General features: G+C 38.1%; 1 protein-coding gene across 9 annotated transcripts in view; it reads left to right on the top strand.

Annotated features, from left to right (window-relative positions):
• The window catches only part of LMNTD1 (lamin tail domain containing 1), a 419,515-nt gene extending 403,985 nt beyond the window's left edge, over nt 1-15,530 (top strand). For all 9 annotated transcript variants that reach the window (XM_082352227.1, XM_082352224.1, XM_082352226.1 and 6 more), the window contains 6 exons: nt 3,759-3,945; nt 4,484-4,603; nt 6,453-6,667; nt 7,272-7,442; nt 9,845-9,908; nt 14,574-15,530. In XM_082352227.1, the coding sequence (XP_082208353.1) occupies nt 3,759-3,945; nt 4,484-4,603; nt 6,453-6,667; nt 7,272-7,442; nt 9,845-9,908; nt 14,574-14,594 (778 nt within the window). In that variant the 3' untranslated portion in view covers nt 14,595-15,530. The remainder of the gene's footprint in view (nt 1-3,758; nt 3,946-4,483; nt 4,604-6,452; nt 6,668-7,271; nt 7,443-9,844; nt 9,909-14,573) is intronic.
• The last annotated feature ends 9,937 nt before the right edge of the window (nt 15,531-25,467 follow it).

Raw genomic sequence — 25,467 nt, 5'->3', positions numbered from 1 at the left:
TCATTTTGCCTTATATACAAATACTGAATCATTATGTTGTACACCCAAAACTAATATAATGTTATATGTCAATTATACCTCTATTAAAAAAAAAGACAAAGACTGAAAAGTTACCACTCAATTTACTAATTGATGATCAATTTAAGAGGGCATTATTCATCTTGGTCTAAGGCAGAAATATACGGTCGTGGGTTGAGGGAGTGAATAAGAGATGAAGAACTCATGCTGTAGTCTTTCCAAAAGCTCGGTTGTGGTGGCAGTAGGAAGTGGAAGCCAGAGGAGGATTGTGTTTTTCTTTTTTAAGGTTATAGCAGTTGGAAGATATGTACATATTTGGGGGAAAGAGGCAGTCTAGAGGGAGAGGTTGGTGTGAAAGGAGAAAAATGAATGGGACTGAAACACCAAAGCAGCAGCAGGAGGTGGTAAGCAGAGTTTCACTTTAGATGGAAGAAGAGTTCCTCTTGCACTGAAACGAGGTGGCTGGAACGAAGAGGTCAGTGTGGACATGGGTGAACCTGCTTCTAAGTGGAAAGCAGGAAAACACACTTCTCTCTGATGGCTCTATTTTCTTAGTGAGATCATTTTCTGACAATAAAACTGGAGATGTGAGGCAGGGATTTGAATGTTGTTGAGGGAATGACAGAAGGCGCTGGCTCAGCTTATGAAGAACACAGTTTGCTGCCAATCACTAAGGGCCCACATGTGGCTGGAGACCACTAATTCATTTGGTGGCAGCAGTCTATACTGTGTGTGTGTGTGTGTGTGTATTTTCTAGCAGTGCTCAACCACCAGGGTGTATACAAAATTTAAACAATTTGAATGGTTGGATCAAACTTCTTTGAGACTTTACTAGTTGAAAAAGAAGAACAAGAGCTAACATTTATTGAGAGAACTTGGACATGGCAGTTAATCTCTCTAAACCTCAGTTTCCTTTTCTATAAAGTAGGACTAAAAATAGTACCTGTCTCACTGGGTTGTTGTGAGAATTAAATGAGATAATACAGTTTTTTTCAAATTTTTGATGGTGAACTTCAGTAAGAAATATGTAGCCTTTTGTGAGAATTAAATGAGTAACTACCAGTCCACAATGCCTTTACCAAAACATTTGGTGATTTACATGTTTCCAAATTCAGAATTTGGAGGATTTTAAGAAAGTAATATGAAAAAAAAAAAAAAAAAGAAAGTAATATGGTGACTAGAACACATATTACATAACACCCCAATAGGGCTTGGAGAAGTATCCAAAATCAAACAGTAATCTTTCCACAGCCAAATTTATGAATAGTCACACAAGTCATGAACGAAGACAGTAACTAGCCTCTCCTCAGTTTCAGGTCAGGTTTTGCCACCAAAGGAATTCAGGTCAGATTTTGCTTCAAGCGTGTTTTTTAAAGAAAGCTTTTGGTTTTTCAGATATTTTTGCATTTCGGAATTATAAATATGAAATCATAGATATATTGATAATATTTTAAAAGTGTCTGGCACACCATAAGTATTGGTTCCTATTATTGGTAGGGGTATATTTCATTTTTAAAATTATGGCCCTAACCCACCAAAGGGATTTCATGGCGTATTGGGTTGGCCAATAGTTTCATTCGTTTTTTTTCCCTTAAGATGACTCTAGTAGCACTTAGTTGTCTTTAACTTCATTCAAAACAATTTTGTTAGATTGTATGTGACAGCTGTCATATAAGCATGCATTTAAAAAAAGACATCAAAATTGGTGAATTTTTGTGTAGCCATTTTAATATTGAAATGGAAGGAAAAAAGCAACATTTTTGGCATATTATGCTTTATTATTTCAAGAAAAGTAAAAATGCAACCCAGATGCAAAAAAAGATTTGTGCAGTGTATGGAGAAGTTGCTGTGACTGATCGAATGTGTCAAAAGTGGTTTGCGAAACTTTGTGGTGGAGATTTCTTGCTGGACAATGCTCCATGGTCAGGTAGACCAGTTGAAGTTGATAGTCATCAAATCGATACATTAACTGAGAGCAATCAACGTTATACCACGCGGGAGATAGCCGACATACTCAAAATATCTAAATCAAACATTGAAAATCATTGCACCAGCTTAGTTATGTCAATCACTTTGATGTTTGGGTTCCACATAAGTTAAGCAAAAAAAACCTTCTTGACCGTATTTCCACATACGATTCTCTACTGAAACGTAATGAAAACGTTCCGCTTTTTAAACAAATTGTGATGGGCCATGAGAAGTGGTTACTGTACAATAATGTGGAATGGAAGAAATCGTGGGGCAAGCGAAATGAACCACCACCAATCACACCAAAGGCTGATCTTCGTCCAAAGAAGGTGATGTTGTGTATATGGTGAGATTGGAAGGGAGTCCTTTATTATGAGCTCCTTCCAGAAAACCAAGTGATTAATTCCCACAAGTACTGCTCCCAGTTAGACCAACTGAAAGCAGCACTCGACGAAAAACATCCAGAATTAGTCAACAGAAAACACATAACCTTCCATCAGGATAAGGCAAGACCACATGTTTCTTTGATGACCAGGCAAAAACTGTTACAGCTTGGCTGGGAAGTTCTGATTCATCTGCCGTATTCACCAAACATTGCACCTTCGGATTTCCATTTATTTAGGTCTTTACAAAATTCTCTTACTGAAAATTTTCAATTCCCTGGAAGACTGTAAAAGGCACCTGGACCAGTTCTTTGCTCAAAAAGATAAAAAGTTTTGGGAAGATGGAATTATGAAGTTGCCTGAAAAATGGCAGAAGATAGTGGAACAAAAGGATGAATACGTTGTTGAATAAAGTTCTTGGTGAAAATGAAAAATGTGTCTTTTATTTTTACTTAAAAACCGAAGGCACTTTTTGGCCAAACCAATACTTATAGGTTGTGACCCACACTCTGAAATATGTTAATATATAAATGTTTAACCTGGTCCTTGATACATACTAAGCTCTCGACACGTTAGAAGAGGAAAAAATACCATCTTATATTTGTACGTTTTAAGTTTGCAGAATTCTTTTAAGCACATAGTTGCAATTCATGTTCACAGTAACCTTATGAGAAATAAACTAAATAGTTTAACTTTCCTCTTGACCTACTTGAGGGTTTCATGTCTCAGTGTTTCTTGTGAAGAACAGTAGGAAATTTAAATAATAATAATAGTACCTCCCAATGGCATTTTTACCTTGATACCTAAAACATTTTTCCCCCCCGCAAAGGGCAATCCTTTTTTTTAAAAAAAAATTTTATTTATTTATTTATTTATTTTTGGCTGTATTGGGTCTTCGTTTCTGTGCGAGGGCTTTCTCTAGTTGTGGTGAGCAGGGGCCACTCTTCATCGCGGTGCGCAGGCCTCTCACTATCGCGGCCTCTCTTGTTGCGGAGCACAGGCTCCAGACTCGCAGGCTCAGTAGTTGCGGCTCACGGGCCCAGTTGCTCCGCGGCATGTGGGATCCTCCCAGACCAGGGCTCGAACCCGTGTCCCCTGCATTGGCAGGCAGATTCTCAACCACTGCACCACCAGGGAAGCCCACCTAAAGCATTTTTACAGTTCTCTTTATTTTATGTGAAAGATCATTTTGTTGCACAGATAAACAAACAGAACTAAGAAATCAAGCCATTTGCTTAAGGAGCAAAATACACTATTTCTACATGGAATTTGTCCAACAGAATATACAGCTTAGGAACAACTTCCAAAGCATATTTATTATACAGTCCTTCAGAGCTAAAGACACGCTCTTCTGAAGGCACCTTATAATCTTTGGGTTTTATTTTCTAGTGCTCTTGGAGACATTAAAATAGCTGACGTGAATGTCAAAGGTTTATGCGTGAAGCTCATTAACTCTTCCCTTGACAAAGAACTGGAAATTGGAAATCATATTCTCCAACAAAATGTGGATGGACAAACAGTCTCTCTGTACCAGTTCCTTCCCAATATCATAATGCAGGCCAATTCCACGGTAACAGTGAGTATAAGATATAAATACTATGAACTAGATTTGTTCAGGAAAAACTCATTTACCCAGTCAGACGATGGCTTAGCACCAGTGGTTTCTTCATCCCTTGATCTCTCTGTTAAATGTGATTTTTTGGTTGTTGTTGGTTAATTGTGCCACTTTGTCCATCTCTGGATATAAATTAATACCCATAATTAAATTTCCATAGCTTTCTTCAATTTGGCATACAGTACTTTGTGCTTTTATGATTTAACTATCAAAATAAAATACCTAAGTTCCTAAAACTAAACAAACATAATCTTTAAAGAAAAAACAAAGAGAGGGTTTGCTTAGGTGACACTGGAGAGTTCCCCCCTTTTTCTTGGGCTTTTCTTTATACCACATACAGTAGCTGTTCAGTTATACAGCTTGACATTACATATTATACAGTCATTATATTTTAAAAACCTCACCTGTTTAGAAAGATGTGTTGCAATAACCCTCTGACATTTATAAAACTATGTTGAACTCCAATGGCAATTGTTATTAACAAACTATTTTCTCACAGGTCTGGGCAGCAGCATCTGAAGCAAAGCACCAGCCACCGTCAGATTTTCTTTGGAAGGAACAAAACAGATTTAGGACAAGCCCAAATTGTACAACAATCCTGTGCAAACCTAATGGTGAAGTCAGTGTCCAGTTCTTTTTTTTTTTGGCTGCGTCAGGTCTTCGTTGCTGCACGCGGGCTTTCTCTAGTTGCGGCGAGCGGGGGCTACTCTTCATCGTGGTGTGCAGGCTTCTCGTTGCGATGGCTTCTCTTGTTGCAGAGCACGGGCTCTAGGCGTGCGGGCTTCAGTCGTTGTGGCAAGCGGGCTCAGTAGTTGTGGCTCGCGGGCTCTAGAGCGCAGGCTCAGTAGTTGTGGCTCACGGGCCCAGTTGCTCCGCGGCATGTGGGATCTTCCCGGACCAGGGCTCGAACCCATGTCCCCTGCATTGGCAGGCGGATTCTTAACCACTGCACCACCAGGGCAGCCCTGAGTCTACTGATTTTTAAACAGGGCTAGATATTTTTCACCAACCACATTGTTGTCCTATATGATTTGTAGCCTCTATATTATATGTCAGAAATTTAATAGACATCTTATATGGTTCAATGCCTGGGACTTTCCCAATACACTGTTTTCTATTAGAGATTCAGATATGGAACAGACCATTCCTGTGCAGTAGGAACTCATTGAAGGGCTATTTATATGTACATTATCTCCTTTGATTCTCAGATTATTTAAGCATTTTACAAAGGAAGAAAATGGGGCTTGGAAAGTTAAATGGCTTGCTCAAGGTCACATGATGGGCAAAATGGCAAAAGTAAAATAAAACCAGACAAAAGAGCCTACAAGGTTCATATGGTCAACATTCCAGAGGTGAAATTAAAACTTATCATTTTATCACATTATCACTGTTATTATCGTCAGATGTTTTTAAGCCCCCTATAATACAGGAAGAAATAAAATATTGCCCTTGGCTAGGAAAGGCTTACAATCTAATTGAGAGAAATGGCACTCTAAAGATCATAAACATATTTGCCACGCAAATATCTATGTTTGAGCTGCAAAAAAGGAGAATCCCTAACTGATGAACTGAACCAAAAGTGGGGTTTTCCTGCTGTGATCCATGAAATTAAACCTTTTAAGAAAGATTTCATCTTTCTCTTTCTTTGCTGTAGGCCTAGCCTAGCTGAACTTGCTTTGTGTTGCTTTTATGTCTATTTAGCTGGCAAACAAAGGGTTTTGCAATGGTTACAGCATCAACCCAAACCTCTAATTTTATAAACTAAAAACAGATCACGAGAACAAGTAGAATGATAGGGCACACTTCAGTGCCTAACTTTTCTCATGTTGAACAAAAACATAATTATTAGTCCCTACACATGATTTTTCTGAATAATTTTTGCACGTGTATGTGCACATATATGCCACATATTCAGGAAACCAAAAAAAAAACAAAAACAAAACCTGCCCACCTAGGATTCTAGCCTGGAGAATGTGGTTTCCTCTCCATATCTTTAGTTCTAATGCCCATTTCCCCATCTCAAATAAGATTAGATAGATAGATAGATAGATAGATAGATAGATAGATAGATGATAGATTCTTAACTATTAAAAATTTAACTTATTAATATTACAACTACTGTTTGCATAGTTCTTTATAGTTACAAAATTCAGTAGCTTAACTGAATCTCACCACACCGTCATATAACACCCTCACCACCACCCTCCCCATTTTACATATGAGGACACAGCCCAAGACAGTAGGTGACTAATCTGCCTGAGGTTATGCAGCTTGTAATTTTCACAACTGGAAACTAAGGCCAGGATGTCTTACTACAGCCTCATCATGTGTTTCACTAATCCTTACACAGTACGTAAATGACACTACAGTTTGACTTTGAAATTTTATTGCAACAAGCCTATGTCATTTAAAAAAAAAAACCTATCTAACTCCAATAGTATTTCATGTTAATAAATCATTTTTGTTAGGCTGTTGCCTGGTACACTCCTATTCACTGGAAGCAAGCATGGGAGAAATTAGAGACTGACATTGAATGTGACAGATGCTCAGTAGTAAGTCCAACATCTCAAAGGCACATGTTTCATTGGCCAGCAGCTACAACTACAACTAAAGAAAAACAAGATCAATCTAAGAAAGATATCTCAAAATATCAGGTGGAACGAGTTCGAGCTTCTCTTACAAGGTAAAAGTTGCTTGTTTTCTTTTTTTTTTTAATTGAGTCCTTCCCACAATTAATAAGGGCTGAGCTGGTGGGAGTGACTGGCTGACAAGTAGATATATGATGAATCGGTAAATCAATAAAGACCAAAAAACTCCTATTTTGAATAAGACCATAAAAACCATAATAGCTTTTATGTTTTAAAACATAAAAACACAGAGCAAGTAGGGTGTACTCTTGGGACGATAAAGGCTGGCAATTTCCACTGGGTGATATTAAGACCCCTCTGGTCATTTCATTCCATAACAGCACTGCTGTTAGAGGTAAGGCCGTGAAGTAGTGCAGAGATGAAGTTATCACCACACCTTTAGCAGTGCTTAGGTGGAGGAAGATTTGCATCATCTAGAATTTTCATCTTGGATCAAGAGCTGGCTGTGGCTGAAAGAACAGAATTTATGTTATTCATTTGTAGGCAAATGCTTCTGATGTGATAATGATGCTGCCCACAAAGTCTAGAAAAGCCATATTCTCTGGTCTTGGAATATTCACTCTAATTGAGCTTTCATTATTAATGCCACTGTATGAAGTGCCTTTGGGGTTCAAATTGGGCTTAATTTTTCTTTTACAGAGAAAAAGAAATCCCACCAACCCTTTTCCCCAATCGCAGCCCTTGGTGCCACAGTCCCAATGTCTCTGCACACCCTTACTGTCCCCTGATTGATCCTCACAACACCTACATGACTGAACGCAGCTTAGACAGACAGCCCAGGTCTCAGTCAGCCAAGCCTGATCCAGCCAGGTAAGTCAAAGGGATACTTGTTCCAGTGGAGAGTAAGTGGTGAGTGTGTGTGTGTGTGTGTGTGTGTGTGTGTGTGTAGAACTGGTGAAAAGGTGGTTAAGTTGTAAAAGTCTCTAAGTATTACAAAGTATTCATATCCTCAAGAACAGATGGCCTCTAAAGCAAGTACCGTGAGCTGTTCACTTATTTTGCTCTAGCACAGTATCTGAGTGCATCAACGAATCCAAAGAACAGCATGGCCAGCAAGAGTACGTAGGCTTCTTGAAGTCTGGTCAAAAGTATATTTTGTTTTTCATTAGGCAGGATAAATTGGTCCGATAAGTTAAGCTGTGCTAAAAAATATCCATCTTTTCCAAACACACTCTAATATTATTCCCAAATTCTTATTCTTTTTCACCCAGAAATTTCTTATTTAAATCCTGTAAATAAAGCTTTTAGAGTTGGTGTTATTAGCCTAGGATCTGTTAATGGACTTCAGGAAGTCCATGAATCTGGCTAAACTTGGAGAAAAAGATGTATGCCTATATGATGTTTTCTCGCAAGAAAGTCCATGAGGTTCACCAGATGCTGCCAAATGATTAAGAACTGATTAGACACAGTGCAGATTCTAAGCTGTGGAGAAAGACTTTCATGGAGCAGCTGTATCCTGGTGAGGTTATAATGATTTGCAAACTTATACTTAGCAGAGGGATGCTTTTTTAAATGAAATCTTTGCAGAATCCCAGTATATGAAATGGATAAAAGGAGACCTGTCCAAGATGAAGAGTGATTCCCACTACCCACTACACCCATCTTCTTCTTTCCTCCTTCCCTGTGACCTTTGAGACATCTCTCTGGAATCACAGGATTCTGTACACACAGTATAAGAACCACCATGTTAGTATGCTAACACATGTTGGGAAATAGCACCCTCCAAAATAATACCTTTTAGAAGTGGAGTGATGGAAATTCTGTAAATTCCTGAATGTATTCTATCGCATAAAATTAAGTATCCTATATCTTTGTGCCTGAGTGTCTTCATCTGTAAAGTAAGAGACTTGTGTCTGATATTTAAAGAGCTCTTTCAGCAATGTTTTATATACACATATACATTTAATATACATATATATATTTTATAGACACACGTATTTAGTACTTTATGAGTTAGATTTGAGATTTCCAAGAAGTACATTCATGTTTTTCACCAACTAATGATAGCCTTCACTGTTTTACTTATTTTGAACAACTTGTTTTCCAAAGAAATTTGACTTCAAATTTTCTTGTTGCACCTTTCTATAGTGATGGCAACTCACCTTGATTATTCAGTAATTTTTACTTGTTTAATTGTTTATATTCCAGGTCCATAACTCACTATTCAGAAAGTTTACCCTGTGATGTGTCAAACAGCACCCTGATTCATTGGATTTAGAAACCTATTAGTGGCTGAGGGAAACACTGTGTTAAATAGAAACACCCTGCACTTCTGTTACTCTTCCCTGCCAATCACATTTTCACATCCAGCTTCTGGATATTGTTTATTTGTAATCAAATACTAGAAATTTCACTTGATAGTTCTTCTTCTGAGCTCACAGAGAAAAAGAAAGGGTTGGGTATAACTGAAGAGCTTTCCTGTAGTGGTTTTTTCCAGAGAAGCTCATTGTTGTCTGTACCTAGAGTATTATTTTTCTTCCCTTTCATATTTTACAAGAATAAAATAACATCTCATTGCTGGGCTGGAAGTAATTTGTACTTGGGGTCATCCATCCAGCACTATTTCAGCGTGATACACTTTTTTTTTTATGTTGGAATTATATTCAACAAAGTGACTTTCAATCCCTGCCTAAATATATGAAAGTGAGGGAGGCCACCACTCTACCCTGGTGATGAATCAGCCACCTCATTCATCACCAGAGTAGAGCCGCCAAAATTGGCCGGCTAGGCGGTGTCTGCTTCTGTCCACACATCTCCTTGTATATCCCTCCTGATGAAGCCTTATTCCTGTACCTCCCTTCACTAGCTACTTCATCATTGCGGCTGCTGGAATTGTAGAAAGCATTTGAGGAATTTTACAGGCTGGTAAAATTATTCTGCAACTTCAGTTTTAAAAAATATATCTTCCAGATATTTCTTCTCTCAAAGTTTTAATTATATCTTGAAATTTATGTTTCCTTTTAAAATGACTCATTGAAAACTTGGACTTAATAATCAAATAACACTTTTCAAGTGGTATTTAAACCCTTTAGTTCAAGTTACCATTATATACTGTCCTTAAACCTTAGATTTCTTCTTCAAATGAAAGATAATCCTTTTGTTGTTAGTTTATTCCATGGTTTGTTTTAATGCGAAAAATCAATGCTTGGCATATAAGACTGGATCCTGCCCATCCCCCTAACCGCCCCCCACCCTCCTTTTTGGGTTTGCAGAGATCAAGGAAAAACAGGACGTCTGAGTTACAAAAGCAATAGGCAGTCAGTTCAACTTTTAAAGGTAAGTATATAAAGATATTGCAAATTTGCCTTCTTTGCAGAAAACTAATGACTAAAATAATTTGTAGATACATCTTTAAGAGCCATCAGAACATGGATTGTTCTCATATATCCTGTAGTGATTAATTTTCTGTTAAATATTTATGTTGCTTTTGGAGTCATCAGTTTTTGTCGTCTCTGTTGTATGATAAACTTTTGAAGAATGGGAAACAAAGAAATATCACATCTTTACTTTTTGCCCTATATCCTCATCCTACCCTTGTTGATGGACAAGTAAGAGTGACTGAAATCCAGACTCACTTCAAATACTAAAAAATCAATTTTACAACTATACCAGTACATTTTAATTCCTATGAGCAACAGATTATTAATAGCATAACAGAAGTTATTCTGGTTAAAGAGACTGCAGAAGCTCTCTAGTTGTGTGTCTTTTAAATGGTGATGAAAGGGAAGATTAAGAACTCTGGCCTCTGCTACTCAGTTGATAAATGACTTTGCATCATTTAATCAGTCACTTCTTACATTGCCTCATCTTTTTCGTGCTGATATCAACATCTATGTAATTGAGGAAGATTTCAATGGCTTTCTGTTTTGTAAGTGGTTGTGTTTAACTCTTCCCCAAAGTGCTGATGACAAGGTGATTTTTGGTCAAGGAATCCTTTTGGTCAGTGTTCTTCTCTAGCTGACATCCTTTGTTGCCCTAGTCCATGACTAATCTACTTATATGTCTTCTTGCTCTTTTTTTTCTGACTAAGCTTTAGATTCACTCCTTGATTTAAGAATAAAGTTACAGCCACCCGATCCCCAACTTGTTAGTATTCTAAACTCTGCTGGCAGAAGTGACTTTACTTCTCTACACAGCCTGCTGGCCTTGCACGGTCCCACTAGCTACCCACGTCTGTGTACCAACCTTTCCAGTTTTCTCCGATTGCTCAGCTGTTCAACTTCTTTCAGCTTGTCTCTTCCTAGGTTTTTCCTAATCAACATCTATTTTTCTGAAGGTTACCTACTTTTTTACAAGCCCTCTCTCTCCATTTCTATAGCCTCATTATCCTTGAGCTTCCAAACTCTTAAAAAGGTGATTGCTACCTCTTCCTATTCTTCTGAGAAACTTTCTTCTCAGACACTTCTCATAGAACATTGGGACTGTAAAGGGGTTTATTACAGCCACTTCATTTTAGAGCAAAAGAAACAGAAGTCTGTAGAGACAAGTTACCAAAATTCACCTAGTAATCAACCACAGGGCTAAAATTAAACTAAAGATTTTTTAATTGCAAAAAGCTGAAGAATCCAGCCTTGGCCTCCACTGATATAATCTCTGCTCTCAGAAGTCTTAGAGTTTTATCTATACCAAGATCCATTTCTTCCAGTTGGCATGGCCCTGAGCAGCATGTCGTTGAAATGCAAAGGATGGGATCTGAAATCTGCCATAGACATTAGCAACCAGCCCTTCTACAATTCAATTACCCTTCACTTCTGTAGCCAGAAGGGAATTATACTGAATACTGAATGTGCAGTTGAGTTTTATTATATACAAAAACAAGGATTTTTTGTTGTTGTTGGTTTTGGTTGGAAAAAAATGTTCTGAATCCTCTCATGGGATATTGAATAACATAATTTTGGCAAAAGTCTTTAGCCTCTGTTGGTCTTCCTCAGTCATTATTCTGCTTAACTACCATGGTCACAGATTTGTTCACTGAACCTCTCTATGGGAGATTCTTTGGTGTTTCTGATTTTTTTTTTACCCACTCTGTTTTGAAAAGTTCTAGGTTCCTTGGATGCCTTACTTTTGTCTTCTCAGAGCCTCCATCCCCATCTGGTGACATCTTTAGGATGGACCATCAGTGTGCTCTCAAAATATTTCTGAGGTCGTTACTAGGAGCAAAGTTTTACTTCATTTGTCAGTGAATAATTTCTGTATTACAGTCAGCTCCTGACTCTGGTATATCTATTCATGGGAAACTGTTCAGAGACAAAGTCATCATTCAGTTCTCAATGATATTCAGGACCATTCCTTGGTGATTTGTATTGTTACACATTTGTACAGGATTTCACGGTTTTCACATTATCTTCTTTGAACCTATGAGGTAGGTAGGGCTGATATTATCCCCCTTTTATGGCTGAAGAAACTTCAGCTCAGTGAGATTCAGTGACTTTCCTAAAGTCACTTAGATAGTAACTGGCAAAGTGAAGACTAGAATCTTAGCCTAACGCCAACACTCTTCCACATCACTCTGCTAATCAAGCATTAAGATTGTCTTGATTGGGACTTCCCTGGTGGTGCAGTGGTTAAGAATCCACCTGCCAATGCAGGGGGCATGGGTTCGAGCCCTGGTCCGGGAAGATGTCACATGCCGCAGAGCAACTAAGCCCGTGCACCACAACTACTGAGCCTGCACTCTAGAGCCCACGTGCCACAACTACTGAAGCCCACGCGGCTAGAGCCCGTGCTCCGCAACAAGACAAGCCACCACAATAAGAAGCTCGCACAATGAAGAGTAGCCCCCACTCACCGCAACTGGAGAAAGCCCGCGTGCAGCAATGAAGACCCAATGCAACCAAAAATAAAGAAGAAAGAAAGAAAGAAAGAAAGAAAGAAAGAAAGAAAGAAAGAAAAGAAAGAAAGAAAGAAAGAAAGAAAGGATAGAAAGAAAGAAAGAAAAAGAAAGAAAGAAAGAAAGAAAGAAAGAAAGAAAGAAAGAAAGGAAGAAAGAAAGAAAGAAAGAGAGATTGTCTTGATCTACAAAAAAGGAGTTGGCTACCATGAGAATCTTAAGAGTTCTCCATACACCAAAAAAGATTCAAGTCCTATTTCCAAAACTTCTAAGTTAAGAGTGTCAATTATTGGTACAAACACAGAAAATCAAAGTTCAATCTCTAGATTCTTTAACTGCTAATCACATGTCTATGCTACAATTGAATGACTCCATGCCATTGCACTTGGAGTCACAGCTCTCAAACGCTCTCTTTGCTTAGTTTTTTGCAAGGAATGTGTGAGAGTTCTGCTGTCTGACTAATGGGCAGTGCAGATGGGTAATGCCACAGAATGCTGCAGAAACAGAACTTTCCACAGGTTAGAGTAGAGAACTCTAGCAAGGCCACATCATGTCCCACCTGCCACATGAACTCTCAGATTGCTAGGAGACATGAGCAATCTAGGATGGAGAATAAAGAGGGAAGAAGGATCAGGGGCAGGAGTGGGACTTGTTACGTATCACCAGCACTGTCCTCAAGAGTGTGCAGTTGATTAGGACCTGGGAAGACAGCACCAAAATTGCAAGCATGGGATATTGAGTTCACAATTGGCAAAAGTTCTTACACTTACGAGATACTCTCGTGTATTGTATTAGGACTCCTAATAAAGTACCAGTGATAGCGTCCTTCCATGAACTGATATGTGTTCACACAATACTTATTGTTCTGAATGGACCAAATTGGACAACTCAAACATGGGGTGTCCTTCTAGCCCTCCACTGAACCTTCCTTAGCACCCTGACAGGAACATTCCATAACAATTTCTCCTCCTGGGGACAGTTTTTATGAGTGAGTATTTAACTCATAAACAGTGAGTTTTAAGAGTCAGTATTTAACAGCATAGAAAGGAGGACTAATACTTAATATTTTTTAATATGAAACCTTGCTAAAGGAGTTTTGAAAGTCTAAAGATTAAATTTTCTGATGTCAGTATTTTCTATCTGTATTTTGTTATATATTCCTTCCATATATGTACTAATATCTTTCTCCTCTCTGCCCTCAAAGTGGTCTATTTCCAAAATTCTTCAGTCAGTTGAAATTCCATGAATATTTGTTTCCTATAACTTCTTTCCTTCAAAGTCTGTCAGCTACCCTGTTCTCTGTCTTCCCAGCCTCACCTTACTGTGCCATGGCTAGGCTGTATGGGAGGAATAAAAAGACCTGCAATCTAGACTTTTCACCATGCTGGGTCAGAGGTATTCCATAGTTTAAAGGAAACCACATGCCCATGTGGATGTCTCCAGCTCCATTTCCACAGAGGAGGGTAGCACATAAACATCTCAGGCTGAGGAGTCTCCTGCTAAGTCTCCTAGAGAAGCCTCAAGCAATTGCAAACAGAGAAACAAAACTTTCTCTTCTTTATTACATTTGTGTGCATGTTACCTGGTATATTTTAAATCTGGGGCTCATCTTAGATATTTAATGGCAAAGATAATTAGGTACTACTTAAGTACCACCAAGAAGGAAATGAAGGGTGTGAACATTTAGAAACAAGTCATTAAGCTGGTTGTCTCAGAATCATTTTGATCTTCGTATTTAAGACCAGAAGTAAATAGTATCCATGACGAGTTAGTGAAATAGCTACGCTGCTTAGGAGTCAAAGAAGCCTGCACATCACAAATCAGCATAAGAACCATAACCTGAACAAGCACACAAGTTACAGAGTTGAGTTAGAAGGAGAGAAAAATGAATAATCCTTTCACCCTGGCAAAAGGTGAGGCATCAGCAAATAATTTCCTCCTTCCTATTATTGTCCCCCATCCATGAGTATGATCTAGATCTGCTATTTCCTGGTCTTCATTTAAGATTAATGAGAATTAATCATCTCTACTTTATATTGCTATGACAATTTCAACATACTTACAGTTTGTATTATATTTCACCATGCATTGCTGTTTTATCTTTTGTTCAGGACAATAATATCCAAGTCTAGAGAACAACACAAGGATGCCTGACATGACGCAGCCTGCCTTCCACACAGGAGAGGAAGCCAGCAGCAAGCGAGAACGTGGTTTCTTTTAGAAAAGATAATTCCTCAGGACTTTCCTGTAACCATTTCTTAAAGCAGGAGAGAGAGTTTGTGGACAAGTTAAACATTTGTTTTCTAGGCTGTTATGAAGAAAAACATTGGTCAAAAGCAAAACCATCACTGTTTTCATTTTATGCACGTGAAGTTTCCCAGTCACTAATTTCAGTCTTTTATACCCTGCCCAGCTGTTAGGTCGACAACTTCTGCCATTTCTGCAGATGCATTTTCCAAAAGCACATGTTTCAGGAATTCTGAATCTTGTGGTCTGATTCTCTACACTTGGAATCTGTCTCCCGGAAGCATGCGTTAATCTGGTTTCCTAATGGCTGGAAGTAATAGATGAAGTTTCTGTGGAGTAACTAGTTGGGAGTTTTTAAACCTGCCTACATGCAACTCAAATTCAGCCAAAATAATCTCTTCCACCTCGTGATATTAGGTACAAAATTCCACAGATAGGAAATGCCAAGAGTGTTTTAATTAAATAATCTGATAGAGCTACTTTTTTTTTTTTTTTTTTTTTTTACAATTCTCACTTCTTAGTCTTTGGAGTTCTTATTCTATACCCATCAAGATACAGAAGCTGAAAAACTAATGAGCTTGCTCATTTTTAATGTTCACCCTCTTTATAGGCAGAAGGTATGATTGCTTCAGTTTCTGAGAACAAATCCTCTCTATACCTGGTAGCCCAGGTTAATTTAATTTAATTTCTGTTTATTTATATAACATATGCAGGAAGATGGGGCATATACAGTCTTGGAATGTGAGAAGGAGCAAGAAAAGTGAGGACCTTCCCCCAATATACTCTGTTTAAAAAAATAAACGTAAAATAACCCAAAAAATGATCATTAGTGGTGATCATTGAGTTTTGTTTTATTATATCCAAATATCAAGGGCTAAAAATACTTTATTTTTAAAAAGTCATGTGCCAAGGAACTCAAACATATACGTATACCAATATTAATAGCAGCATTATTCATGAGACAAAAGGTGAAAACAACCCAAGTGTCCATCAGCAGATGAATGGATTTTTAAAATATGATATATACTCATAACAGAATGTTATTCATCCATTAAAAAAATAAAATGCTAATATATGCTACATCATGGGTAAACCTTGAAAATATTATGCTAAGTGAAATAAGCCAGACACAAAAGGACAAATATCCTGATTCCATTTTTCCGAGGTATTTAGAATAGGCAAATTCATAGAAGTGGAAATTACAATAGCTTTTACCAGGGGTCAGCAAGAGGAGAATGGGCAATTGTTGTTTAAGGGGTACAAAATCTCTGTTCAGGATGATGAAAAATTTCTGGAAATAGTGCACAATATTGTGAATGCACTTAGAAACAGTTAAAATGGTAAATAAACAAAACTCTAGTAAATCAGATTGGTATTTCCAAGATGGAAGGAAAGCCATATGCCAGTCTAAAGCATCTGAGAAGAGTTATATTTCTTGACAAAATAATTTGTCATATGCTTTTTGGTTTGAGATAAAAAGGATTCACATTTAACTCATACGTAATGATGAAGCACAAATATTTTCTAGTCACCAAGCCACACTGATCACATTATTTCTTTAGTCTTTGGACACATAGGAGTAGACTTCTACCTTTTCAGACAACTCTCAATAACACCTTATGTCACTTTGAACCATTATGTATGATCTTTGAATCACACGTTGGCTAAATTGTGTAGGCTCTTCTCTTTCATAGTTACCATAGAAACTATGTAGTCACGGTATTTCAGGAGACAACAAGAGCATCCGAGAGTGTACAATCAAAGTTAACTTATTTCATGGTTCATAATTTCTTCCAGCTGCCTCCATCTGTGATTATCATGTTCAAGTTGGGAGTATAAATGTACAACCCAAAGGGCTCTGGGAACTAAAGCCAATAAGCGAGCTCACCCGTGCAGGCATCCCTCCCAACCTCCTTCCCTCAAAGATTTGTGATAGAAACACATAAAAGAAATGGCATGTGAGCCTCAGGTGTTTCCAATTATTCCCCTCGAATGAGGAGAGGTTTCCTAATCCAAAACATATTTCAGCTCAAATAGTCTTCCTTATAGTTGAAGATTGTGTAGCTTCAGAAGAATTTCATCTACATATCTGATTCATTGACACTTCATCAATAATAATATCCCCTCTGAGATCTTCTGTAAGAACGCTTCCTCTCTGGGTGGTCAAAAATATGGTGCATTTAAGTATTGCTTGTTTTTGTGAAGCGAACTCTCAGAAAGTGTATAACCTTTTGCTCTTGCAAGAAAAAGAGAAATAAATGCTCAGTGTGGTAGATTTCTTGTCAGTGACATCACCATGGAGTGTTCTAGCACAAGCCTCAACTATCTTCCTGCTCAAGGGCTATCAGTCTCTCTAGAACAGTATAGGAAGGGGAAGAATGACCTACCTCTGCTGGTATAAATCATTAACTACCTAAGTGGTAATACTCAGGCAAGACTATTCAGGGATTACAAAGAAAGAATGTGGGTTTGGAGCATTTTGTTTTCCTAAGTTTCTGAATGAAAGGTATAAGATTGATCATTTAGGCTTCAGCAGCCTTAGACAGCAGTGAGCTTTATCTCATGGTCCCAGAAATTTGCTACTTCGTTGTTGCCTCTGCAAGTTGGCGGCAGCACTCTGCTTATAATCATCTTACAGCAGTAGTGAGGGTTATTTCATAAAACATCCGAGTAATGATCATTGTTAAATAATATTCACTTGGTTCTGAAGAACCTAGGGGCAGGACAGCAATAAAGACGCAGCCCTACTAGAGAATGGACTTGAGGACATGGGGAGGGGGAAGGGTAAGCTGGGATGAAGTGAGAGGGCAGCATGGACATATATACACTACCAAATGTAAAATAGATAGCTAGTGGGAAGCGGCCACATAGCACAGGGAGATCAGCTCGGTGCTTTGTGACCACCTAGAGGGGTGGAACGGGGAGGGTGGGAGGGAGACGCGGGAGGGAGGAGATATGGGGATGTATGTGTATGTATAGTTGATTCACTTTGTTGTAGGGCAGAAACTAACACACCATTGTGGGGCGGTTGTACTCCAATAAAGATGTTAAAAAAAATAATAATAATAATATTCACTGTTTAGGGAAACAAATTCATCTACAGATGGATGAACTACATGAATTACAATGAAAATAAACCCAAAATTTTACCTACCGCTGAATACGCCCCAAAATAGGTGAACATTTTAAGCTCTACCCCAGCACTTTTCTTCTCTCTCTCTCTCCCTCTCTCTCTCTCTCTCTCTCTCACACACACACACACACACACACACACACACACACACACTTTATTATTTTGGCATGAAATAGTGAAAGAAATTGTGAAAGGATAAACACTGTTCAGATGATGAAGTATTTTTGGTTAATTGCCAAAGAGCTTTGTAGAGGGATCCAAATTTTCAGATCAGTATCAGGGCTAGAGTTCTTTTCAGGGATAAACTCCTACCCTTGGCACTTAATGCCAAGTCCAAGTAGAGGAGGCGTTAGAATCTAGCCATCTGAGTAAGTTTTAAAATGCGTGGTAGCAATACAACTTTGTGCTCAGATAATATAAATGTTTACCACTCAATTATCTATGTTTACAAAAATACTGACTTGAAATATATCCATATAGACATATCCATAACGTAGCCATATTCTTTGGAATACATTACAAGACAAAAACAGATGCAATAGAAATTTTATTTTTAGAGGAGTTTTATTTTTCCTAATATTTTATTTTTCTTAGGCTAAAGACAGTTTCAGCATGTTGAATACCGTGAAATTTCATATAAGCCTGTTGCTTATATTTTACCACAGCATGAGAAATGTAAAACTTTTGGAATTGTTTGAAAACAGTATTGTCTGTTCTAAATAGGTTGTGTTTGTGTCTGTACTGTGGTCCTGAGAAAGAGGGGAAAAGGTTCTCTAAGTAAGAGGCCAACAGGATTGCCAGGCAGCCAAATTTTGCCTTAATATCAACAGATTGCCAAGGTGACTAATAATACTACCTTCTGCCTGAATTACACATTATATTTATATTAGTCAACCAATAATAATTTTAGGTCTAGAAGGAGGAACATTGTAACCATGAGCAGAAGTACCATAGGAACTGCTTTCCAAGCTTGTGTCTCATACTTCCTGCTCCGCTGAAAACAGGGGAACCACAAGGGGCTCGGGGACTGCGGTGGGGTGGGGAAGACATCCATTCCCAAGATGGTTCATTCACATGGCAAGAAATTTGGTGCTGACTGCTCTCCGCAAGGCAGCTTGGGCTTCCTCACACAAGTTACTTAGGTTCCAAGAGTGAATGTCCTAAGAAATAAGAAGTGGAAGCTACCAATTTCTCAAGATCTGGACGCAGAAAATGACACAGCATCCTTCTGCCATGTTCTGTTAGTCAAGTAGTTATAGAGCCCATACTCAAGGGGAGGGGGCATAGACACCACTTCTCTATAGGAGGCTTTATTTTAAAACAACCACTATGAACATTCTCCAGGATAGATCATATCTTGGGTCTCAAATCAAGCTTTGTTAAATTTAAGAAAATTGAAATCGTATCAAGTGTCTTTTCCGACCACAACGCCTGTATGCAGAAAACTATAAGACACTGATGAAAGAAATTAAAGATGATACAAACAGATGGAGAGATATACCATGTTCTTGGATTGGAAGAATCAACACACAGGGAGATCAGCTCCGTGCTTTGTGACCACCTAGGAGGGTGGGGTAGGGAGGGTGGGAGGGAGACGCAAGAGGGAGGAGGTATGGGAATGTATGTATACATATAGCTGATTCACTTTGTTATACAGCAGAAACTAACACACCATTGTAAAGCAATTATACTCCAATAAAGATGTTAAAAAAAAAAAGCACTATGTATAAATCACCAAGAAAAAAAACATACTTCTTTTTAACTTGATCTTTCCCTTTTAATCTTAACTGAGCATGTCTGCCCCAATCTTGGAAAATTAAGACATCCCCAATTCACCATCATTCAGCTGGTGAATCCTGATGTTTCAAAGAATCCCAACAAAACAGGCAAGAAACTGTGACCTTACCTTTATTGGGGGTATATTTTCAGCTTACCTGAAACAAGGGAAATCTGAAATATTGCCCTGAAGCAATAATTGGCTCTAGAGATTATAAATTTCCTCTTAATTTCTAGAACCACCTTTCAGGAACGCCTTAACCTTTTCCCCTCTTCCTTAAATCACGAAAATCTATGTGGATTAGCTGGAGACATGTCTTGAAGGGCTTCTAGTTGTCTGTTGAGTTTGTATTTTGCAAGCTTATTTTTCCCTGTCATGCATTCTTAATCACTAATTTTTTTGAGTGCCTATTATACGCTAAGCACTGGAATTTTTCAAAATATAATTTGTGCTTTTATGGGAGTCACAGACCAGGGGAAAAGATACTTGTAATAAAATAAAGAATCAAAGAAGTACTACAATAAAGCTAAATATAAAATCTTGTGTGTTCTTTGGAGAATGAAGAATACCAGATAGGTGCCATGGAGCTGATTTTAAGAAACAAGTGAAGTTGGTTCAAGCAAATGGAGAAAAGGAAGCTGATCACACACAGAAAATAAATGGAAGCCTCTGGGTGGCTCTGAAAAATGGTCATTCATATTGGTGTGAATTTAAAAGATGGAATAAAAGAAGGAACAAGGAAATGAGGCAAGAAAAGTAGAGTGAACCAAATCATGAGCTTTGTGTTCTGGGGCCAAGTGTTTGAACTTGCTCCCATATGTTATAGAAGGGAAATAGTAATTCCAGATTCTCCGTTGGAATCTGGCAGTACGTTGGACGGTGACATATAGAGATAGAATTTATCCCACTATAATACGGCAGTTATTTTTCTAAGAAACCTCAACTTTTCCAAATTTGCTTTTTATAAGACTGGCTTTAAAAGAAAAAAAAAACTTTTCAATGAGAAAAAAACAAATATGGAGTAGAGCATTTCTACCTATACATGTACATTATAAAACCTAAAAATCATTAAGCAGATATGGTGGTTGATTACACTGAGCTTTGGCTTGAGTAAAGGTCTGTCTCTGTGGTCAGCATGGGCCTCTTAAAATGCTTCTCACCTTCATCACCTACTGTTAGAACAAAGCATACAAATACTCAGAGAAGGCAGCCATGGTCTGTGTAACAGTTCCCCCCGACCCTGCCCAAAAATTCAGTGTTAAGGCAATATCAACCTGTACAATGTAATTCATGTTCCCTAGCTAATAAATGGCATATTGTCAATCTTCATTATGAAAATACGCTATTGGGAAATTGTTCAATGAGCTGTCTCAGGAAGTGAGGAAGGTATCCTATTAAGGGAAAGGATGGGAGGTATGAACCTAAATTGAATAATTGGCTTGAGCTATTCTAAACCTATGTTTTATAAAATTTTCAGGTAAAAACTTCATGGGGGATAGGGAGATATTCTAATTTTAAAGACTGTTGAAAAATGTCCTAATAAGATTGACCAATATGCTTTTCTAAAGCTGTCCTATTAGTTTTGCCAAAGTGAAAACCTACGAAGTGAAAATTAAACACATTACAGTCCAAGATCCCACGATGGCTCTTACTCCCCTATAGTTTGAAATCTCAAGTGAAATCTAAGGTGTGTTAAGTTTTCTAGTTGATTTCTAGTCACATGATGTCTCTCCCTTCTATATTTTTGTGCACATTACTGCTTCAATTAACACCTTATTTTTATCTAAATTGTCAACTCCCTAAATGTTCTCAAGGACTCATTATCCTGCTTCCAACATGTGAAACCCCCCATCTCTCCAATATCTCTGGGGATTGTTGATTGTTTAGGGAGTTAAGTCACTAATGACCTCCTGCTGAATTCAACATGGGCTATTCTTGTCTGGCCTTCTGCTGTCTTTTCCCACAGGCTGAACACAACCGTCAGGCTGGACATGACCAGAATCCTCCACACCCCAAAGTGCTTCCTACACAAGGCTGTATGTGTCCAGCACACATTGCTTCGGGGCAATAGAGAGGATTTGTGTCATTTAGCCTACAGCATAGCAAGTAACTTAGAATTGAATGTCTAACATCTCTGTTCTGAAGTCTTTTGAGCATTCCCATATAAGACTCTGCACCCAATTGCAAAGTGTGGGTTTTTTCCCCACACCAAGCAATTCTCAGACACCAACTGCGTGTCCAACAATTTAACTCAATTCTGACACTATCTTCCTGGAGATATCATCAGATCCCACAGGTTAAGGGCTCGGTCCTATACGATGCCCTCTCTCACCACCACTTCAGACGCCCATCCCAAGTCCAGGTTGTCGCCTGTGCTCCTGACGAACCGGCTATAGATTAGAGTTTCCAATGACCCCCTCCTTGGGTAGATTAATTTGCCAGAGTGGCTCACAGAACTCAGAGAAACATTTTACTTACTAGATTATTGGTTTATTATAAAAGGATATAACACAGGACCAGCCAGATGAAAGAGATACATAGGGCAAGGTATGGGAAAGGGGCTAGGAGCTTCCATGACCTCCCCCAGAGCACACCACTCTCCTCGAATCTCCATGCGTTCACCAACCAGAAGTTCTCCAAACCCCATCCTTCTGGCGTTTTATGGAGGCTTCACTACAGAGCCATGATTGATTAAGTCATTGGCTGATGGTGATTAATTCAGCCTGTCTTCCCTCCTTGGAAGTCAGGGGGGTGGAACTGAAAGGTCCAACCCTGTAATCACGTGGTTGGTTCCCCTGGCAACCAGTCCCCATCCTCAGACGGTTTCCAAAAGTCACTTATTAACATAACAAAAGACACCTTTGCTCTCATCACAGGAAATCCCAAGGGTTTGGGGAACTCTGTGCCAGGAATGGAAGACCAAATCTATATTTCTTATTGTAAATCACAATATCACACCATCTCCGGGAACTTCTCAAGGACATTCCACCTATAAAGGCACATTGCTCCATCAACCTTCCTTCTTAGCCCCATTTCCTTAGCTTCCTAGTCCATTTCTAACTCTCCACCCACCCACCACGTCCACAGATGACTTCCCTCTTACTTCTCTTATGGAAAGTCACTCTTTCCAGCTTTTTTTGTTAAATAAAGCCAGTCATCTTCCAAAAGCAACACTGATTTCAAGTATATCAAGTAATGTCTTCTGCACACTACACGACACCCACTGACCCATTCTCTAATCAGCATTTGATTTTATCAGTATAAAATGCTGAAATGTTACTAGGTTGTGTTCCCTAACAGTTTCATTTGGTAATTATTTTTATAGAGAGAAGAGGAAAACACAGTTACCTACCTGGCACCAGCCACTGAACTAGATACTTTAAGCTCTCATTTCATCCTCAGGCAATATCAGCCCCCAATACCAGCAGTCGGCTGGAATTTGGTTGCAGCTGCTTTACTTACATCTGGCCAAGTGCACGTGGGTTTACTTCTGCCAATTGTCTACTGTATTTCACTTTCTCAAAGGCATGCAAATTTGCCTTTTGGTGTTCTGTAGTGCTATTCAAAGGTTAGTCTCTAGAGCAGTTGCATTGAGTCACCTGGGAGCTTATTAGAAATCCATCACCTCCGAATCCACCCTAGACCCACAGGATTAGAATCCACATTTTAATTCTATCCCTAGGTTGTCCGTATGCACATTGAAGTTAGAGAAGCACTAATTAGAGTACTCAGTATATTTCTAGGATCACAGAAACTTCACAAATGCTTGTTCATTAAGTTCTGTATTCAACTAGGACCGCTGGCTCAGCGTTAAGAGGATGTCGATGGCCCTATATCTGCCCCCCCCCACCACTAAAAAGCAAAATAGTTTAATAGTGCAAAAATAAAGAGAAAGAAAAGGCTTTAGTTCTAAACTGAAGCTATTCACAAAAACTTTAAAAAAGTGATGTCTGTATTTCTAGTTCCCTTCCATAGCCCCATAAAATAAGGTTTCCTTTTTCCCATACCTTTATAAATCCTTCATTTTTAAATTTTGTGAATTTATCTTCTCCTTCTAGATAATAAATTTGTTACTTTTGTTTGTTGGCAACTAAAGAATATACACCTCGTTAAGATCTGAAATTGCCACATGTTTTAGAAATGACGTCCTTGGAGGAAGTATTACAGTTTAAACTTCACTTATGTTAGGAACACTTTATGAACATAAGTAAATGCTCTTTGAAATTGCCAAATGGAGTTTTTGCTAGTTCTTTTGCAGCTAACAAAAAACATTGTAGATGTCCATCATTATCCAGTGTTTCTTTGCTAACTGTGGGTTTATTTGCTTATTTTGCTATCTTTTTAGAAAGGAGAGATTAGAAAAAATATGGGATAGCATTACAGAAGAATAAATTACACATTACAGGCTTATTCAAAACCTTTAAATGTTGAACAAATGTCGGGGGTAGGTGGAGCAGGAAGTTCAAGAGGAGATTTGCTGAACTGGTTTTTAATTTAAACTCAAATAGTTTTTTCAAAAACAAACTTTCTGGTTTCCTTTAGATTTTATCAGAGAGGTTTTCACAGACCCTCTTTGGTATAAAAATAAGTCTAATATATTACTTTGAATTAAATAATAAATTTATAGCCATATCATAAAGAATTTGAAAGCTATAGAAACAGGTACACTTGAAATCAGTACGTAAAAATCTTTATATCCTATTTTTTCCTTCTTTTTGTTTTTCAATAATATCACTGGATTTTCTTATGTAATTTTATCATAAGCATAGTACATGTTGCTTCATAGTCTTCATAATAAACTAAAATGGCCATTGGGTCGAATCTCATAATTTCTTTATCTATTCACCTATAGGACATTTAAATCATTTCCCAAATGTTTCCTATTATAAACAATGCTTCAAGAAACATATTCATGCATGTTGCTTTTCTACATGTTGGATTTTTTTGAGGGGTGTCCAAAAATGCTAAAATAAAATAAATTAAATTAAAATAGGGAGAAGAATTTAATTGAAAACTCTAATTGGATAAAATATTTTCTAAATATTTTAGAAATGACTCCCCCTTTCTAAATGACTCCCCCATTTTCAAATTAAAAAATTAAAAAAACAAAAATCCAGAAGAAAAACTCAAAAGTAACTACCCAGGTAACTTAAACACACTTGCTTTTTTCTCAACAATTACCTGGTGAGTTTGAGGTTAATTCCCTTCCTGACTGAACTTTGCTTTGCGTGAACATACACAGTCTTTAGGGTTAGTCAGTACAGTTAAAGCTCTGGGTCCTCCAAGTCTCAGTTAGCTCTTCAGATTACTTATGTCAGCAAAGAAAAGTTTTAACCAAGAGTTAAATGGTTAGAATTCTGATTCATAAATTTCACAGGGTTACTACCAAGGAACTTCAGCTTCATCCATTAACTATTCATTCTTAGAGGACCACACTGATATTTCTTATACCCACCTTATTCTCTGCTGTCGGTCTTCCATTTTGAAGTGGTATGTCAAAATCCAATGGAAATAAAATATCAGACAAATGATAAGCAAATGCTCTAAAGTTAAGAGAAAAAGATTAGTGGAGTGTGGGACAATAGTTTTACAAAGATACTGTCACTGCTTTGAAAACCTTAAAGCTGCCTTCCCAAACTAGATGGGTGATGTCAGTGCAGGCACATTCTGAAGAGCACCGTGGCCTGGCAGCGCTCTCTTCTGTGAACACAGAATTTCGGAGCTCAGAATGCTGTTGACAAATGATAATTAATTTAATTGTGAACAGCTGTTTCCTAAGCCGGTGCCTTTTCAAGTGAGGGGCCTAAACATAAACACAGTCACCAGGCAGGCGCTGGGAGGATGGAAC

This window comes from Balaenoptera borealis (genome assembly GCF_965194805.1).
Source record: "Balaenoptera borealis genome assembly, chromosome: 13".
NCBI lineage: Eukaryota > Metazoa > Chordata > Mammalia > Artiodactyla > Balaenopteridae > Balaenoptera > Balaenoptera borealis.
This window is presented reverse-complemented; position numbering and strand designations above follow the sequence as displayed.